Here is a 20721-nt window from a genome sequence, read left to right as displayed (position 1 = left end):
TCCCTTCACTTATCCAAGCCTGGGGGAAGACACAGTCCCTTTTTTTTTTTTTTTTTTTTTGAGAGAGAGAGAGAGAGAGAGCTCACAAACAGGGGAGGGCTGTGGGAGATGGAGTGAGAGAATTCCCAAGCAGGTTCTATCCTTTCAGTGCAGAGCCTGACTCGGGGCTTGATCACACAGCTGTGAGATCATGACCTAAGCCAAACATCAAGAATTGGAGGATTAAATTACTGAGCCACCCAGGTACCCCAGAAACAGTCCCATCTTGAGTCTCTCTCAGACCCACCTGTCCACAGAGAGGGCATGTCCTGATCTGTTCTTTTACATTTAATAAGCTCAGGGTAGCCTCTGTCCAGGCAATGGGGATACGTGGACAGTGGTACTTGCTCCTGAGGGGACACAGGTTATGCCTTTCATATTCAGGAGTGAAGTCCAGCATGTAGGACACCCATTTGGGGGCAGGGCCACCAGATGCTCAGAACTAACCTCATTAGTAACAAAGCTAATGTTTTTGATTTCAAACTTTCTTAGAGCTTTGCCTTCTCGGCTGGTTCTGAACAGAGGTGAGGGTGAAGGCAGTGTTGGAACCCCCGCACTCATGCAGAGGCCATGCTGTCACGGAGGTGAGATGCTCAGGATCTTCCTTCAAGAGAGAATGTGATGCCAGGAGTGGAGTTAGCTGACAGCATCCACTGGCCACACTTTGGAGATCGCACGGCAGCCACTTTCTCCCCAAACTGCTTGCAGCCAGTGAGTTGAGCTGGAGGAAAGGGATCCTGGAGCCCCGCCATTCCTGCCCGGTGCAGGTCAACTGTAATGGCTGGGGTTCGTTCTGAGCCTCCCGACTTTCTCATACTGCACTGCAGACTGGCTCTTCCTAGCTAATCTTCCTTCCTTCCCTCCTCTTCCTCCTCCTGCTCCTTCCCCTGCTCCTCCCCATTTTAGCCTTTGAGGCTTTTCTGCCTTCACATTTCCTGCACTTCTGTTTCATCTTGGCATCTTCCCCAAAGACTCAAGCCGACACCACCAGCATTATCATACTCTCCATTTCACAGTGGAGTGAAAGTGAGGCTCCAAAGACAGAAAGTAGAAAGCATAAATACATTTCCCTTGAAGAAGTTCATGCATACTCGTGTATGTTAGAGATCCCCTTAAAAAATACCTAATTTACATTTTCAGAGAAAAATTTGAATACCTTGTAGGTGGCACTTAGCGTGGCCACTAAGTAAAAGAGACAGCTTCATTTCTTCAGAAAACTGAGCCCAATGGGACCTGCCCATTCAATGCAAAGATAACACTGGCTTTTTGAGAGTGGAAGGAAACACCAAAGACTGGAAGAATTTCCGCACCCACTCCTGACTTTGGATTCAGGACTCAGAATGTGTTCGTGAAAAAAAGCAAATGATCTCAATAAGGCAAAGGCCACACACTGCTTGTCACCTAGAGGTCTCCACCTAACTTGTAAGCACCACCCGCAATTCGAGCATTTGTAGGAACAGAAAATACATTGCACAGAGAAACCGTCTTCTTCAACTTGGTTTTTACCTTCACAAGTTAAACCTAAATCTGGTGTTTTTTTCTCACATTCAGGGGAGGATCAACATATTAGGAAAGGATAAAGAATTTTTCTGTGATTTCTGCACCCTCAGGAACATCCGAACATGAGAGCACATGCGTAATGTAAACATTAACCAGAAGTTTCTTTTCAGGGAGTAATTTTTTAGAGACCAGAAGAAAAGGACTCACCTTCGCTAGAGTCTTTGGAACCCTCTGGCTTCTTTGCTTTGCTCTTCTTGTGGGGTGGAGAGAGGCCTTTTGGCTCTAACACCTCTGGAAGCATAAAGATTTAAAACATTCTTATGTAGGTATTAAATATTTAAAATTATGTTGAAACTTAAAGTTCTTTTTCTTACCCCCGCAGTAAACCCACATGTGCAGTGAAGCTTGATCACAGGTTCATGTGTCATTTTGGCTAAGCTGAATTTCGGCAGCAGCCTGTGATTCTCCAGTGCACATAGATGGGCATTCAGGCTTCAGCTTAAACATCTTTTCGTTACCATTATTAATGATTCGCACAAATGTGAAAACTTAGATGCTCATTTTATTTTATTTTAAAGTTTATTTATTCATTTTGAGAGACACAGAGACAGAGTGAGCAGGTGAGGGGCAGACAGAGAGGGAGACAGAATCCCAAGCAGGCTTCACTCTGCCAGCACAGAGCCCCACGTGGGGCTTGAATTGTGAAATCGTGACCTGAGCAGAAATCAAGAGTTAGATGCTCAGCCGACTGAGCCACCCAGGTGCCTCTTAGATGCTCTCTTTTTTTAATTAAAAGAAATTCTCCACAAGGAAACCCCATTTTTTTTTTTCCTCCACAGGAGATTGATTTAAAACTTCATGGACTAACTGATAGCTGCCATTGTGCAATTTCCTTTTACTAAGTCCTTCAAGTAGAGCCAGATGAAGCTGCAGTGTCTCATTTTGGGGTGGGGGGGCATGGTGCTTGAAATTATCCTCCTTCTATTTAGCAGATTTCTTTAGTAGTCCAAATTCTAAACAACTTCTATATGTCCCCAGTTTAATTATTATGTTTCCCACTTTTCTCACTGCTTCCCAATACCCTCGGGCCAAGTCTATCCAAGGAGGCTAATAATTTAAATTCTGAAGAATTTAAACAGAAAGAAAAATTCTAAAGACGGTTTTAGGAATTATATCTCTAAATTCATCCCATTCAGATATAGATACTTTGTTAGGCATTAATTTGTATTTCGAGTCCTGGTCTCTCTACTAAGCTCAAAGCATATCTTCAGCTGCCTACATGGCATCTTGTTTTATATCCTGACTGGATGTCTTCTCTTTGCACCTCCATATCCACTCTCCATTCTTTTTTTTTTTTTTTAATATATGAAATTTACTGTCAAATTGGTTTCCATACAACACCCAGTGCTCATCCCAAAAGGTGCCCTGCTCAATACCCATCACCCACCCTGCCCTCCCTCCCACCCCCCATCAACCCTCAGTTTGTTCTCAGTTTTTAACAGTCTCTAATGCTTTGGCTCTCTCCCACTCTAACCTCTTTTTTTTTTTTTTTTCCTTCCCCTCCCCCATGGGTTTCTGTTATGTTTCTCAGGATCCACATAAGAGTGAAACCATATGGTATCTGTCTTTCACTGTATGGCTTATTTCACTTAGCATCACACTCTCCAGTTCCATCCATGTTGCTACAAAAGGCCATATTTCATTTTTTCTCATTGCCACGTAGTATTCCATTGTGTATATAAACCACAATTTCTTTATCCATTCATCCGTTGATGGACATTTAGGCTCTTTCCATAATTTGGCTATTGTTGAGAGTGCCGCTATAAACATTGGGGTACAGGTGCCCCTATGCATCAGTACTCCTGTATCCCTTGGATAAATTCCTAGCAGTGCTATTGCTGGGTCATAGGGTAGGTCTATTTTTAATTTTCTGAGGAACCTCCACACTGCTTTCCAGAGCGGCTGCACCAATTTGCATTCCCACCAACAGTGCAAGAGGGTTCCTGTTTCTCCACATCCTCTCCAGCATCTATAGTCTCCTGATTTCTTCATTTTGGCCACTCTGACTGGCGTGAGGTGGTATCTGAGTGTGGTTTTGATTTGTATTTCCCTGATAAGGAGCGACGTTGAACATCTTTTCATGTGCCTGTTGGCCATCTGGATGTCTTCTTTAGAGAAGTGTCTATTCATGTTTTCTGCCCATTTCTTCACTGGGTTATTTGTTTTTCGGGTGTGGAGTTTGATGAGCTCTTTATAGATTTTGGATACTAGCCCTTTGTCCGATGTGTCATTTGCAAATATCTTTTCCCATTCCGTTGGTTGCCTTTTAGTTTTGTTGGTTGTTTCCTTTGCTGTGCAGAAGCTTTTTATCTTCATAAGGTCCCAGTAATTCACTTTTGCTTTTAATTCCCTTGCCTTTGGGGATGTGCCGAGTAAGAGATTGCTACGGCTGAGGTCAGAGAGGTCTTTTCCTGCTTTCTCCTCTAAGGTTTTGATGGTTTCCTGTCTCACATTCAGGTCCTTTATCCATTTTGAGTTTATTTTTGTGAATGGTGTGAGAAAGTGGTCTAGTTTCAACCTTCTGCATGTTGCTGTCCAGTTCTCCCAGCACCATTTGTTAAAGAGACTGTCTTTTTTCCATTGGATGTTCTTTCCTGCTTTGTCAAAGATGAGTTGGCCATACGTTTGTGGGTCTAGTTCTGGGGTTTCTATTCTATTCCATTGGTCTATGTGTCTGTTTTTATGCCAATACCATGCTGTCTTGATGATGACAGCTTTGTAGTAGAGGCTAAAGTCTGGGATTGTGATGCCTCCTGCTTTGGTCTTCTTCTTCAAAATTACTTTGGCTATTCGGGGCCTTTTGTGGTTCCATATGAATTTTAGGATTGCTTGTTCTAGTTTCGAGAAGAATGCTGGTGCAATTTTGATTGGGATTGCATTGAATGTGTAGATAGCTTTGGGTAGTATTGACATTTTGACAATATTTATTCTTCCAATCCATGAGCAGGGAATGTCTTTCCATTTCTTTATATCTTCTTCAATTACCTGCATAAGCTTTCTATAGTTTTCAGCATACAGATCTTTTACATCTTTGGTTAGATTTATTCCTAGGTATTTTATGCTTCTTGGTGCAATTGTGAATGGGATCAGTTTCTTCATTTGTCTTTCTGTTGCTTCATTGTTAGTGTATAAGAATGCAACTGATTTCTGCACATTGATTTTGTATCCTGCAACTTTGCTGAATTCATGTATCAGTTCTAGCAGACTTTTGGTGGAGTCTATCGGATTTTCCATGTATAATATCATGTCATCTGCAAAAAGCGAAAGCTTGACTTCATCTTTGCCAATTTTGATGACTTTGATTTCCTTTTGTTGTCTGATTGCTGATGCTAGAACTTCCAGCACTATATTAAACAGCAGCGGTGACAGTGGGCATCCCTGTCGTGTTCCTGATCTCAGGGAAAAAGCTCTCAGTTTTTCCCCGTTGAGGATGATGTTAGCTGTGGGCTTTTCATAAATGGCCTTTATGATCTTTAAGTATGTTCCTTCTATCCCGACTTTCTCAAGGGTTTTTATTAAGAAAGGGTGCTGGATTTTGTCAAAGGCCTTTTCTGCATCGATTGACAGGATCATATGGTTCTTCTCTTTTTTTTTGTTAATGTGATGTATCACGTTGATCGATTTGCGAATGTTGAACCAGCCCTGCATCCCAGGAATGAATCCCACTTGATCATGGTGAATAATTCTTTTTATATGCTGTTGAATTCGATTTGCTAGTATCTTATTAAGAATTTTTGCATCCATATTCATCAGGGATATTGGCCTGTAGTTCTCTTTTTTTACTGGGTCTCTGTCTGGTTTAGGAATCAAAGTATTACTGGCTTCATAGAATGAGTCTGGAAGTTTTCCTTCCCTTTCTATTTCTTGGAATAGCTTGAGAAGGATAGGTATTATCTCTGCTTTAAACGTCTGGTAGAACTCCCCTGGGAAGCCATCTGGTCCTGGACTCTTATTTGTTGGGAGATTTTTGATAACCGATTCAATTTCTTCGCTGGTTATGGGTCTGTTCAAGCTTTCTATTTCCTCCTGATTGAGTTTTGGAAGAGTGTGGGTGTTTAGAAATTTGTCCATTTCTTCCAGGTTGTCCAATTTGCTGGCATATAATTTTTCATAGTATTCCCTGATAATTGTTTGTATCTCTGAGGGATTGGTTGTAATCATTCCATTTTCATTCATGATTTTATCTATTTGGGTCATCTCCCTTTTCTTTTTGAGAAGCCTGGCTAGAGGTTTGTCAATTTTGTTTATTTTTTCAAAAAACCAACTCTTGGTTTCGTTGATCTGCTCTACAGTTTTTTTAGATTCTATATTGTTTATTTCTGCTCTGATCTTTATGATTTCTCTTCTTCTGCTGGGTTTAGGCTGCCTTTGCTGTTCTGCTTCCATTTCCTTTAGGTGTGCTGTTAGATTTTGTATTTGGGATTTTTCTTGTTTCTTGAGATAGGCCTGGATTGCAATGTATTTTCCTCTCAGGACTGCCTTCGCTGCGTCCCAAAGCGTTTGGATTGTTGTATTTTCATTTTCGTTTGTTTCCATATATGTTTTAATTTCTTCTCTAATTGCCTGGTTGACCCACTCATTCGTTAGTAGGGTGTTCTTTAACCTCCATGCTTTTGGAGGTTTTCCAGACTTTTTCCTGTGGTTGATTTCAAGCTTCATAGCATTGTGGTCTGAAAGTATGCATGGTATAATTTCAATTCTTGTAAACTTATGAAGGGCTGTTTTGTGACCCAGTATATGATCTATCTTGGAGAATGTTCCACGTGCACTCAAGAAGAAAGTATATTCTGTTGCTTTGGGATGCAGAGTTCTAAATATATCTGTCAAGTCCATCTGATCCAATGTATCATTCAGGGCCCTTGTTTCTTTATTGACTGTGTGTCTAGATGATCTATCCATTTCTGTAAGTGGGGTGTTAAAGTCCCCTGCAATGACCACATTCTTATCAATAAGGTTGCTTATGTTTATGAGTAATTGTTTTATATATCTGGGGGCTCGGGTATTTGGCGCATAGACATTTATAATAGTTAGCTCTTCCTGGTGGATAGACCCTGTGATTATTATATAATGCCCTTCTTCATCTCTTGTTACAGCCTTTAATTTAAAGTCTAGTTTGTCTGATATAAGTATGGCTACTCCAGCTTTCTTTTGGCTTCCAGGAGCATGATAAATAGTTCTCCATTCCCTCACTCTCAATCTAAAGGTGTCCTCAGATCTAAAATGAGTCTCTTGTAGACAGCAAATAGATGGGTCTTGTTTTTTTATCCATTCTGATACCCTATGTCTTTTGGTTGGCGCATTTAATCCATTTACATTCAGTGTTATTATAGAAAGATATGGGTTTAGGGTCATTGTGATGTCTGTATGTTTTATGCTTGTAGTGATGTCTCTGGTACTTTGTCTCACAGGATCCCCCTTAGGATCTCTTGTAGGGCTGGTTTCGTGGTGACAAATTCCTTCAGTTTTTGTTTGTTTGGGAAGACCTTTATCTCTCCTTCTATTCTAAATGACAGACTTGCTGGATAAAGGATTCTCAGCTGCATATTTTTTCTGTTTAGCACACTGAAGATATCGTGCCAAGCCTTTCTGGCCTGCCAAGTTTCAAAGGAGAGATCAGTCACGAGTCTTATAGGTCTCCCTTTATATGTGAGGGCACGTTTATCCCTTGCTGCTTTCAGAATTTTCTCTTTATCCTTGTATTTTGCCAGTTTCACTATGATATGTCGTGCAGAAGATCGATTCAAGTTACGTCTGAAGGGAGTTCTCTGTGCCTCTTGGATTTCAATGCCTTTTTCCTTCCCCAGTTCAGGGAAGTTCTCAGCTATAATTTGTTCAAGTACCCCTTTAGCACCCTTCCCTCTCTCTTCCTCCTCTGGGATACCAATTATGCGTATATTATTTTTTTTTAGTGTATCACTTAGTTCTCTAATTTTCCCCTCATACTCCTGGATTTTTTTATCTCTCTTTCTTTCAGCTTCCTCTTTCTCCATAACTTTATCTTCTAGTTCACCTATTCTCTCCTCTGCCTCTTCAAGCCGAGCCATCGTGGATTCCATTTTGTTTTGCAATTCGTTTAAAGCGTTTTTCAACTCCTCGTGACTGTTCCTTAGTCCCTCGATCTTTGTGGCAAGAGATTCTCTGCTGTCCTGTATACTGTTTTCAAGCCCAGCGATTAATTTTATGACTATTATTCTAAATTCACTTTCTGTTATATTATTTAAATCCTTTTTGATCAGTTCATTAGCTGTTGTTATTTCCTGGAGATTCTTCTGAGGGGAATTCTTCCGTTTGGTCATTTTGGAGAGTCCCTGGCGTGGTGAGGACCTGCAGTGCACTTCCCCTGTGCTGTGGTTTATAACTGGAGTTAGTGGGCGGGGCCGCAGTCCCACCCGATGTCTGCCCCCAGCCCACTGCTGGGGCCACAGTCAGACTGGTGTGTGCCTTCTCTTCCCCTCTCCTAGGGGCGGGATTCACTGTGGGGTGGCGTGTCCCGTCTGGGCTACTTGCACACTGCCAGGCTTGTGTTGCTGGGGATCTGGCGTATTAGCTGGGGTGGGTAGGCAAGGTGCACGGGGGCTGGAGGGGCAGGCTTAGCTCGCTTCTCCTTAGGTGATCCACTTCAGGAGGAGCCCTGTGGCAGCGGGAGGGAGTCAGATCCGCTGCCGGAGGTTTGGCTCCGCAGAAGCACAGAGTTGGGTGTTTGCGAGGAGCGAGCAAGTTCTCTGGCAGGAACTGGTTCCCTTTGGGATTTTGGCTGGGGGATGGGCGGGGGAGATGGCGCTGGCGCCTTTGTTCCCCGCCAAGCTGAGCTCTGCCGTCCGAGGGCTCAGCAGCTCTCCCTCCCTTTGTCCTCCAGCCTTCCCGCCTTCCGAGCAGAGCTGTTAACTTCTGACCTCCCAGACGCTAAGTCGCGCTTGCTGTCAGAACACAGTCCGTCCGGCCCCTCCGCTTTTGCCAGCCAGACTCGGGGGCTCTGCTTGGCCGGCGAGCCGCCCCTCCGCCCCGGCTCCCTCCCGCCAGTCCGTGGAGCGCGCACCGCCTCGCCGCCCTTCCTACCCTCTTCCGTGGGCCTCTGGTCTGCGCTTGACTCCGGAGACTCCCTTCTGCTAATCCTCTGGCGGTTTTCTGGGTTCTTTAGGCAGGTGTAGGTGGAATCTAAGTGATCGGCAGGACGCGCTGTGAGCCCCGCGTCCTCCTACGCCGCCATCTTCCCCACTCTCCATTCTTTACCTCACTTCCCACCCAGCTGTGCCCTGGGATACGGGTCTCTATGCACCAGTGAAATTTCTGGCTTTATTCCTAAGTGACCAGTGGTCTTCAAGGGCTTACTGTACCCCTCCATAAGCTTACAACCCCAATCTGTTGGCTTCCTCCACTTGACCCTCTCTGTCTCCTGGGTCCTGTAACTACCATCTCTCCTATTTTCCTTTCAGGGCTGGGATTTAACTGTGCCTCCCTCTTTCCAGCCCTAATGATTTTCCCTCACTCAGCTCTCACCAAGCATTTCAAATTTATGTAATAATCCCATTAAGCACAGCTGGAACAATACTCTTGATGTCGGCAAACCTGTTCTCTCCAGAGTATTTCACATCTCACTACCTACCCAAGAGTGTAAACCTCAAAACTGAGCTATTGTCCTTAATATTTCCTTTCATTTACTTTCCCAGGAAGTAATAAGTCCTATCATCTCTGCTCCAAATTCTATCCCATATTCATCCGTGGTGTTCATTCTGTGGAATCATCTGCATCTCTTATCTGGGTTATTACAGTAACCTTCTGGCTTTCTAACTTCCCTAAAATTACTCTCCCTGTAGCAACCAGAGTTATCTTTTAAACATAAACCAGATTCTGTTGCTTACCTGCCTGCCACTGGTCTTGGATCACAGACCAAGACCAATTGGATTGATCCAAATCCAGTTTCATGGGCCAGGGCAACATGCCATTTGGGCTCTACCTACTGCTCTAGCCTCATTTCCCACTTGTGCTTTGGCGTCAGAATTACTGGCTGCCATTGTGTGTTCTTCAACCATTACTAGGCTAGTTTCTGCCTTGGAATCTTCACACCTGCTATTCTTCTTCTCCCCCGAGATACACATTCGTATGTCTATCTTCTTCTCCATTTTTAATCTCAAACCACATTCAGCTCCCAAGAAAGGCCTTCCCTGAATACCTAATATGAAGGGTCCTTGTAAGGGAAATCTCTCTCAAATACATCATTTGATATATCTGAAATTATCTTGTCCGCTTCTTTATTTCTTTATTGTATGTCTCCCTTCTCCATCCCACCTCCTAAGAATGTAAGTTCCTTGAGAAAAGGACATTTGTCTTTCCTAATCTTTCTTGTGTCCCTGGTACCTAGTAGTGTCTTGAGAATTTCATTTCCAATTGGTTTTATTTCCCCTTTACCCAAGCCTTTCTTTAAGGCCAAGATATAATGGGGCCCATGCCTAATTCTTACTCTCTTAGCAGCTGTCGCCTTATGCCAGGATTCTAAAATTATACTACAGAGCTATGGCGACTCATTTTTCTTTTCCCATTTATTAAAAAAGGAACAGAACAAAAAATTGCATTTGGTAGCTGTACTATTAAAAACTGTGGCATTATGGACTACAAAGGTTTTTTGGGCACCATAGGCTTTCTGTGGTTGCATGGCAGTCACATCGAAGATCATTACCATGGCTAGGGTGAAAAATTTTGCCAATGACTACATTAGCAACTCCCCCAAACTTTTGTCACCAGGTGTGAGATGGATGTTGACCCTTCAGAACGGGTTCAGCAAAAACAGAAATGAGATGCTTGGAACAGCTCACTGAGCACAGATGCTGTGCTCAAAAGGATGCATAAAGTAGGCAAAACGACACTTGTGATCTCCCTGGGAGAAGACGCTAAGACTCCCTGGAAGATGCCTCTGAAATGCATCAACTGCCTCTAGGACTAAGAGGAGAATTTCTAATGCTGGGGATTCAACCCCAAACCAGCATTTCCTAAAAGTGAGTTTTTGATCATTAACCTGATTTCCCAACGTGAATGGGAATTCTTGGAGAATGGGTGAGACATCTCTTAAAGACATCTATTTGTTTCTGTTTGTCTAAATTTTGAGATGCGTTTCCCAAAAGTACTTTATTTTTTAAAAAGTTACAGGGCCCTCCTTGGGTAGTCACTGGACATGGATACATGTTAACCATGAATAGTCATTTATGACATAAGTATAGTATCATTTCCTGACACCCATGGAGGCACTCACTAAATGTCACTGATACATATGGCCTCTGTGCTCAGATTTCTACTTGTGGTTCAGCAGGAACAACTCTCCCTTTGGCCTGGGGAAGCAGAAGGAAGATTTCTCCAAAGCAACCCATAATTCTCCTTGACAGCATATCATATTATCTATATTGTCTCTGTTTCTGGCAGAGGGTGGAGACCTGGAGTTTTGTCACGAGCATAGATTTGCCCCCTACAGAACTCAACTGTGCTCCTGACTCTCATGTAGCTGGACTTCCATAGGTGGCTGTTGATTTCCTATTCCTGGTAGGGTCCCATTTCAACAGCCATTCTTGGGAATGGAAGGAGATGGGGAAATGTTTTCTATTGTAGGATAAAAGAAACTGATAAAGGACTTAAAAGGCATCCTAAGCATTTAAGCTGGTCTGTTTCTATCATTGTCCACGAGGGCAGAGCCTCACCTTGAGGATGACCTTGCCTCACACCATCTGAGATGCTCCTGCCTCTACTTACCTGTAGGGTCTGGAGACAGGAGTACAAGGGTATGAACTTTGGGTTCAGACACACCAGTGGGTCAGCTATTTAAGCTAGGAGGTCAGACACACCAATGGATCCGCTATTTAAGCCAGGAACTAATTCCTTTTAAGCCTTGTGTAATAACAATCCCTGACTCCTACAGTTGTTGCATATCTTAAATGAATTCATGTATGTTGAGTGACTGGCACAAGGTACATACTCAGTTATAATCTGGCTCAGCAAAGGTGTGCTGGGGCTGATGTGAGTGAGCTGACTATACCTATCTCTCAGCTCCCACATTCACTGATCTCATGTTTGGTAGCTTGAAAACACTGTGGTGTGTGTATTTACACTAAGCAAATATGCAAACTCTCCAAAAGGGGGTTCCCGCCACCTGGAGAGTCAGTTCACCTGACTTTTGGTAGTCAGATTATTATTCACTATCATTCACTAGCCTTTGTTGGCAAGTTATTTGTCCCAAGTAGCCCTTTACTAGTGTCAGCTGCATTCTTAAAAATCTTTCCAGCATTTCTACGTATATGAGAAGATGTGATGCAGGGCAGAGAAAGGCAGTAGTTAATGGTCTGGATAGAGACCTCTCTTGGAGACCAACACTTCCAAGTGTGAGATGTGGACTGAAGTCAGCCTGCTCACCAATGTCTGGTAGGACCAGTGGCACATCATGGAACCATTCTGCACAGAAATCTCCCGTGATTTCAGCACTCAGATACTAGGAAATGGAGAGCAGCTTCCCAAGCCCATTCTGGCCAGGTGACTTAGCATCCTTGGGCCATTGAGTATGACTTTAACAGCTGCATCCAGCTGCTGGACACGAAACCCCCAGGAAACCTGATGAGACTAAAATCAGAAATGATGATCCAATTAAAGCCCCCCAAACCTCATATGCTGACTCCAATCTTGTGGGCTCTGCATTAGCATTAATAATGATTTTCTTAAAATCACTCAGTGGTTTGGATAGCTAGCTGCATCTCATTAAGAAGTCAACTCCCCTTGCCTAGAAATGTATACTTAGGGCACTTAGGCAAATGATCCTTAGCAAGATAAGGCCCTTAAACTGGCTGGCTGAAAGGGCAGTACTCCCCATGGCTGAAGGATATTCCAAGGATACTTCATATGAGCAGGATAAATGAAAATAGCAGAAATTAACATTAAGTTCGTGGAATTAAATCAAGATGCGGGTGACCCCTTAAAGTCTTTTTTCAACATATGGTTCTTTTAAATAATAAGACATCCCACATGAGTATAGGGATGGATATTCTAATTGAAATTTCACCTTGGGCTTAATGTTTTACAAAAGACAAGCAGAGTCTTTGTCTTAGGTTGGATTTTCTCAAAAGACACTGAGACAACTATTGAGTTCAAATACTTAATGTAAGAGATTATCCCAGAAAGTTCCAGAGGGCAGTAGGGAGGTGAGACAAGAAAGGAGAGGCACCCAATACTGCGTGAGCAAGCTCCACTGTGGACTGTCAGGGCTCAATTCTACTGAGGACCTTTGGGTGATGGTAAAAAAATCTCGTTGTTCAATACCACACATTGCCAATGAAGACTTGAAATGTGTCTAGTCTGAATTTAGATATGAATGTAAAATACACACAAATTTCAAAAACATAGTGTGAAAAAAGGACAATGTAAAATATCAGACTAATAAAATTTTTAGATTGATTATATGTTGAAATCATTATATTTTGGATATATTATGTTACTAAAATATTATTAAATTAATTTCACTCATTTCTCCTTACTTTTTCCAATGTAATTACTAGAAAATCTGAAATTAAACATGAGGCTCACATTTGAGGCTCACATTATATTTCTACTGGATGACACTGGAATACAATATGCCTCCGATGTGTCCTTCAGGGGTCAACCAGCTCTTGCCTATCACTGGCTGAGGGCTACTCCAGGGAAATTAACTTCCTGGCACTTCAAGTGTGCTTTCATGACCAGCAAGAAACACTGATTGCAGAGTCACAAGAGCTTTCCTTAGAAAGCTGTTGGTCTTGTAAAAGAATAGTGAGGGCCAAGGGGATATAGGTAGGGAACTGGCAGCTGCTATTACAGATCCTGCTCTACCTCCTTCATTCCTGGCTTTTAGATACTTCCTCTACTTGTCCACCCTTCAAACCCACTGCCCTGGGGGAGGCTGAGGGAACCATAGGAATCAGATATGTTTGGACTGGAGAAGAAGCTGAAGCTAGACAGAAGTTATAAACATTGCTCCAGTGAGCAGCTATGAAGAAAAGAACGATTATCTTTCCACAAAGACAGTGGGAAGTCAGGGGAGGGATAGAGATTTAACTTAACAAGGAGAAGGACCATTTTAGTCAAACGAGATTGTTTGCCTTGGAATTTAAACTGCTCCCTGTTAATGGAGATGTTCAGACTGTGCTGTCGGTGATTTATGTATGGAGTTCTGGCATCGAAGAGGGGGTTACACAAAATCAGGACCTTTAAGATATCTGTTTTGATTTTGAAACCCAGTCCTATTTCAGGCCTAGAACAGTGTGGTTGCCAAAATTGGGAACATGGAGTTCTTACACCGTGGAATTAAGTTCTATACCCTCCAATATCTGTTAGAGTGAGAAAGGAAAAAAAAAAAGCGATAATTTATTGAGTGTTTACTAAGGTCCAAGAAATATTTCAGGTATGATATTTCATTTAATTCCCAAACAAGACTGTATTATAGTAGTTTTGCCCCTAGAGGTGTAAACTGATGCTTGTAGAGAAAACTTTCACCCAAAGTCAGGAAGTAGTAAGTCAGTAAGTAAAGGACCTAGGATTGAAATCAGGGCTATTGATTCCTGCATTCATAGTCAAGCATAGTCAAGCAGATCCAAAGCTTGTAACCACTAGATTTCTCTCATCAAACACTGGTCTTTCTTGAGAAGTAGGCATGCATCTTAATTTCTGATAGTGAGAACAATATATCATATGTACCCAATGTATTTTCCAAAGATGGCCACAGCAATTTTTCAGGTCCTACATGCTCTACAAAACCTCACAGCTCCCTGTCAGGATATTGAGCCTATTTTCTCTCCCCATGAGCCTGGGCAGGTTTCTTAATGACTGCTCCAAAAAGATTTTTGTGGAAGTAATTCTTTGGGATTCCTGAGGCTGAGTCTTAAAAAGGTACAGCTCCTGCTGGCTCACTTGCTGTCTCTAGAGGAACCACTTTGGAGCCTGGCTGCCATGCTGTGAGGAAGCCCAGGTTATAGAAAGGCCACCACAGGTGTTTCAGAAAACTGCCTGAGCTGAGGTCTTAGCTAAAAGCCAGCATATCAATTGCCAGCCAGACATATGAGTGAACAAATCTTCACACAATTCCAGCACTCAGCCATTGAGGCTTCCTGATGAGGTCTCAGACCTTGTAGAGCAGCATGATCAAGTCAGCCCTGCTGTGCTCTGTCTGAATTCCTGACCCACAGAATATATGAGCATAATAAGCAGGTTCTTTAATCACTAAGCTTTGGGATGATTTGCTACACAACTGTATTTATTATAACATCAGGTTCCATTGTAAAAATGGAACTTTCAGAAAGCTGGAAGCTTACTGCTTAAATATGCTAATTGTATTAGCCATAAGGGTTAGTTAGCACAATTACTTCTTTATTTTATGACCTTGACTGTACATTTGTATCTTTTTCTTTTCTTTTAATTCCAGGATAGTTAACATGCAGTGTTATTTTAGTTCTTAGTATACAATATTGTGTTTCAACAATTCCATATATTACTCAGTGATCATCTAGATAAGTGTACTCATATCCCACTTCACCTATTTTATTAACCTTATTTTGCTTTTCTTTGAAAAACTGTGAGGTGCACATAAACAACAAAATGATCCTTGCCTATCCTTTAAGAATAAAATCATAAATTTAATACCTGAATCTTCTTTCACGTTAACATCTTCTTCATTATTATCATCTATTTAGAAAAGAGGGGGAAAGACAAAAGAAACACTCATATGAAAGCTAGTAAGCTCAGAATTCTCCAGTTTGACTAATACAACTTCAAAGGCCAAAAAGAACTCAGTAGAAAAGAGTGTTAGAACATGCATTTCGATTGTCTTATATTATTATGCTAAGTTAATACAAGGTAATGTAAATATACATCACAGCACAATTTAACACCTAGGGTTCACATTTCCTTTTAAAAATTGTTATGTATGCATAACAAAGTACATACACAATCATTTGTTTTACTTATGCAAGTAATGCATGGTCACTTTGGTCATTTCAATTTCTAAAAAGATGAAAAATAAAAATCGCACACTTCAAATGCCGCACTTTCTCCGTCAATGAAAGGGATGCGCGCTCATGTCAAGCATCTGAGAAATGTGGAGCTCACCACTTGGGTTTAGGCTGACAGCACCCATTCCCTGTACAGCACCGTGGAAAGTGCTAGTTTGCTACATGTGCAAATCCAAACCTTTAACCATGTATGTTCAAGTGCCCACCCCCCAGCCCGCCCCAGTTGGCATCATTCCCATTCAATTCCACTCATCCCAGTGAAACCCCCATTAATTGGGCAAGGACACGTGCTTCCTCTACCCTCTGGGTGACATGTTTGCTTTTTGAACTTTTGATATGTTGTCATCTCTTCTCCTTCAATGTTCCTTACATCCAGGCAGTATGAATCCTGCCTGTCTTATTTCCACATTTTCTCCTCTCTATTCACATCACTGCAACTCGATTCAAACTCTGCCATTTGCCTTCCCTATTTTGTGGTTTCCTAACTGCTCTTCTTTTTTTCTCACTCCTGACTCCAATTTCTTTTACACACAGGTGCAAAATCCATCTTAAAAGAGAGCTCTGGTCTGGTTTATGACGTTGCAGGGATTCCTGTCTGCCTAATGAAAAGGGTAAGGATTAAATGAGATAATACCACCTAAAGCACCAGGACAGTTACTGAAATATTAAATGCTAAATATTACTTATTATTACCACCACATCATATGTCTACTTGTTAACGTATGTATCCTTCAGATGCCCATTTCGACATCATAAATTCTGCAAAGTTAAAGGCTATGTCTTATGTTCCTTTGTATTCTCTAGGATCTAATGTTAATTTTATACGTTAAAATCCATAAAGAAATTCCTGCTGAATAATATTTCTGAGGTTTTTAAAAATTTTTTCTCTGATTTTTTTAGTCAAACTGGAGAATTCCTGTGTTTATATTTCTTATCTACCTCTTACATTGTAGGACATGCTTCCAAATGATGATTTGCAAGCAATGGGGACTCAGTAAAGATTTGTAATTTCCACCCAGACATACGCTTTAAATTTAGTCATTTCTTAGCCAAATTTATACAATGTGACATTCTTCAAAGTGCTAATTATAAATGAAGATTATAGATATACCAGTCACTGGGAATGGAAAATGTATTTAAGTTGAGGTTTTAGGAAAATAATTCTTGATGGCCATGGTTAACTTTTAAAGAAGTAAATTTCAGGGCGCCTGGGTGGCTCAGTCGGTTAAGTGTCCGACTTCAGCTCAGGTCACGATCTCGCACTCCATGAGTTTGAGCCCTGCGTCGGGTTCTGGGCTGATGGCTTGGAGCCTGGAGCCTGCTTCGATTCTGTGTCTCCTTGTCTCTCTGCCCCTCCCCTGTTCATGCTCTGTCTCTCCCTCTCTCAAAAATAAATAAACGTTAAAATTATAAAGAAGTAAATTTCTTTCCATTCAAATTGTTAGAAACATTAGTGAATAGCTGTATACTTTATTTCTTTCATTTTTTTCTCTGAATATAATTTTGGGAGCAGAATATCTTTCTCTTAGAAATATAATTCTCTAACTAAATTATTATCAAAATGTTACAAAGTATACTCTTCACAGATTCTTCCCTGAACTTAATAGATTTAAATAAAATTTTATTTTTCAGAGCATCTAAAATATCTAGACCATCAGACTTTCTGGAAATCAGAGTGGGATGAAAAAAAGTCTCCACAGTTTCCAGGAAAAGATGAAGAGTCAAAGATCTCTTTGCTTGTCATCTATGTATCCATTTGTCTGTCTGGCAAACACTCCTCCATAGCCTATTGTAGGTGTAGCTTTGTGTTTGGAGAAATAAAATACCAAGACAAATCTAGACACAATTGTCTACAAACATTATTAGTAAGGAAAGCAAGACATGCAGATCAATTTGAATATATAATAGAGAGTAGTCAGGGCCATCACAAAAGGTATCAGGGGAGGGATAGCTGCTTCCAGTCAGGTTATGAAGAAAGGTTTTTGGAAAATGTGACATTAGAGCTGATCTTTGAACTTTATAGACTATATTGATAGCATCATCCCTAGAATGTCTCCAGGTGTTGAAGGATCATACTTGATGTCATTATTCATTTGTTCATTCATTTCACTCATTTATTCATATAGTGGTTAAGAGTATATTCAGGATCTGGATTCAGACTGCTTGGGTTTACTTGCAGGCCAAACTATAAATCACTGTGTAATCTTGGGCAAATTATGTAAACCTATGCCTGGGAAATAGGGATAATAAAAGTATCCTAAGTCATACCCTAGTATGACTTTCTAGGGTTAGTAATACATGTAAAGTGCTTACATGGAATGAGCATTCAATAAATACTGGCTATTCGTGTTATGGTGCCATTATGATTACTACTTTTACAACTTAAAGAACCATTTATTGACCAACACCGTATGTTGGAACCATGGAAGACCGTGAAGATACAGTTGACAATCCATTCCCTCAAAAACTCCCAAAGAAGTGTATGGCAGAGAAAAGTAAAACAACAATCAGAAGAGGAAGTAACAGATTCTCTGATGCAGGTAAGCAGAGGTTTTACTGGGAAACAGACAAGAAGCAGCTAAGTCAGAGAGGTCTATGAAGGATTTCCAGAATAGGTGAGGCTTAAGTTGAATCCTAAAGGGAGATGCAGAATTATCTGGGAGTAAGGAAAGGCTGCAGTAGATTCCCAGTAAATATGGGTGCCCTGCCTACAAGCCCTTGTTCCTAGACACTTCCTTGCTGGCCAGACCGATTTCCAGCCACCAGATCTCCACCTGAGGGCTTTCTCTGGGTTGCTGGAGGCCACAGGAGAAATATCAGGGAATTGACACCCCAAGAGGGCAGTGTTTCACAAATGACTGCCAGGACTTGTACAGAAGTACTATAGTGCCCTTGCTCCTAAGGTGTGCTAATTCAGAAGCTTCTCCCAGAGTCCTCCCCAACCCAAACCCCAACCCTGGGAATAAACCCCAGTGGACGGGTGGTTAATTTAATTTGTAATTTAACTCTACTGCCTTCCTTCCCTTTCCAATTCTTCCTTTCCACTCCCCTGCTAGTGATTCCAGGGATTATCTTCCAAATAAATGACTTTCACTTGAATTCTTGCTTCAGGGTTTGCTTCTGGGGGGATTCGAACTAAGAAAAGGGTAATCACACTCAAACAAAGGGAAAAAACATCTATGAGAACACATGGTTATGAACAGTCAAAATGCTTTTAAGGAAATAAAACTAGCTCTCCATGGCTGGAGGCAGGAGTTTACAGGGGAACCATGGGTCTAGTGACCTGTTCTGGCTGGATCATGAAGGATCTTTCTCACTGGGTATGGTGGTCAGTTGTATGTGTCAATGTAACTGGACCATGGAGTGCCCAGACACATGTCAGACTTGACCCTAGGTGTGTCTGAATGAAATTTCTGAATAAGATGAACATTTGAATTGGTTGGTAGACTGAGTAAAAGAGATAGCCCCGGTAATGTGGGTGGGCCTCATCCAGTAAGTGTAAGGCTTACACTCCCACAAGGAAGAAGAAACTACTGCCAGACTGCATTTGTGTGGGGACATAGGGTTTTTCCTGACTTTGGACTCAGCATAAAACACTGGCTCTGCCTGGGTCTCAAGCCTGCAGGCATCTGGATTGAAACACCATCATTGGCTCTCTTGGGTCTCAGGTCTCAGACTCCCACTAGAACTATGCCATCAGCTCTCTTGTGTCTCTAGCTTGCTGACTGCGGGTCTTGGGATCTGGCAGCCTCCATAATTGCATGAGCCAATTCCTTATAATAAATTTATACCTACATCTATATTTATATCTAAACCTATATCCACTATTAGTTTTGTTTCTCTGGAGAATCCTAATACCTCAGGTTGAAGAATTTAAATTCTATCCTGAAAATTACAGGGTGACTAACCAACTTTAAGCAGAAAATGACACACCTGCTTTTGAGAGAGAACTTTTTTTTTGACACAAGAGAAGTTTACTAATACACTATAAAATCCATGCTTTAATATTTTGGTATTATTTATATTAAAATCTGGCGCAGAGTACTTTTGGTCTACAAAGCATCTAATGTGCTGTTACTTATTAATGAAATCCACTTTAGTTCAACATTATTCTATAAAATGTACTCACTTGAGCCATATTTATGCAGCATATTTCTAGCAAGATTTTTTTTTCTACTACAACCAGGGAACAAAAAAAGCAATATGTGAAAGAAGAGGATAAGCCTATGGAGATAAGGAGGAATGCCTTTGAAAATTTGGAAGCAGTTACGGGACTGATGGAGCATGGGCATGGAGACGCTGCCTTTTTAACAGTTCTTCAAGCATCATGCTTCTTTGTTAGAGGACACAAATCAAATAAAAGGTTCTTAGCCAAAGTGATACAAATACCATTTCAAAATTGAGAGCAATCTATCAGATGGTATGGTTCTGTGTGTTCAGAAATGCCAATTCCAGAAACACTGCTTCCTTTCCTTGGCAGAAATGGCCCAGGGGCTAAGGCTCCATTTCATCTTAAGGGATCTCTTTGATGTTAATTTCATAATGGATGCTGTCTTTATTCACTGCACCCCTCTCTGTCAGATTACCCTGTTGAGTTCTGCACCAAAAGTACAAATCTGACTAAAGTTCTTCTTTTGATAAAAAATGAGTGTGAAAGCCCACTGGTGTCCCATGAATAACCAGTTTTCAGTAACAGTTAGCTTTGTACATTTCAGGAGGAAGTGTCTAACCTCTTTCAAGTCTGTAATATCTACTTCACCTTCTTGAATGGAAGCCAGAGTTTGTTGAAAAGCAGAGTATACCATGGATTTTGCAATGACTTGAGATTGGTCTTACTTCTTTATCACCAGTGTTCCCATAACTAGTGCAGTCTTTTGGAAAATAAGGAATCAAAAGAGATTACAGATATTCTCACAAACTTTAGTCTAAAGTGTGGTCTCTGGGCCAGCAGCACCATTATCACCTGGGAACTTGTTAGAAATGCAAATTCTCAGGTTCCACTAAAGATCTATTCCAGCAGAAGATTGGGGGAGGGGCCTAACACTCTTCTTTTTTTTTTTTTTTTTTAATATATGAAGTTTATTGTCAAATTGGTTTCCATATAACACCCAGT

The 20721-nt window shown here is 41.4% G+C and overlaps 1 protein-coding gene across 1 annotated transcript in view; it reads right to left on the bottom strand.

The window, feature by feature from the left end:
- Positions 1-20721, bottom strand: part of MACROD2 (mono-ADP ribosylhydrolase 2) — a 2022401-nt gene that overhangs the window by 148403 nt on the left and 1853277 nt on the right. The window contains exons 10-11 of the mRNA XM_019462769.2: positions 15241-15282; positions 1747-1830 (exon numbers count right to left, since the gene is read on the bottom strand). Coding sequence (XP_019318314.1) covers positions 1747-1830; positions 15241-15282 — 126 coding nt within the window. The remainder of the gene's footprint in view (positions 1-1746; positions 1831-15240; positions 15283-20721) is intronic.

This window comes from Panthera pardus, unplaced genomic scaffold, assembly GCF_024362965.1.
Source record: "Panthera pardus isolate Hobbes unplaced genomic scaffold, ASM2436296v1 HiC_scaffold_25, whole genome shotgun sequence".
In the NCBI taxonomy this organism is placed as follows: domain Eukaryota; kingdom Metazoa; phylum Chordata; class Mammalia; order Carnivora; family Felidae; genus Panthera; species Panthera pardus.
This window is presented reverse-complemented; position numbering and strand designations above follow the sequence as displayed.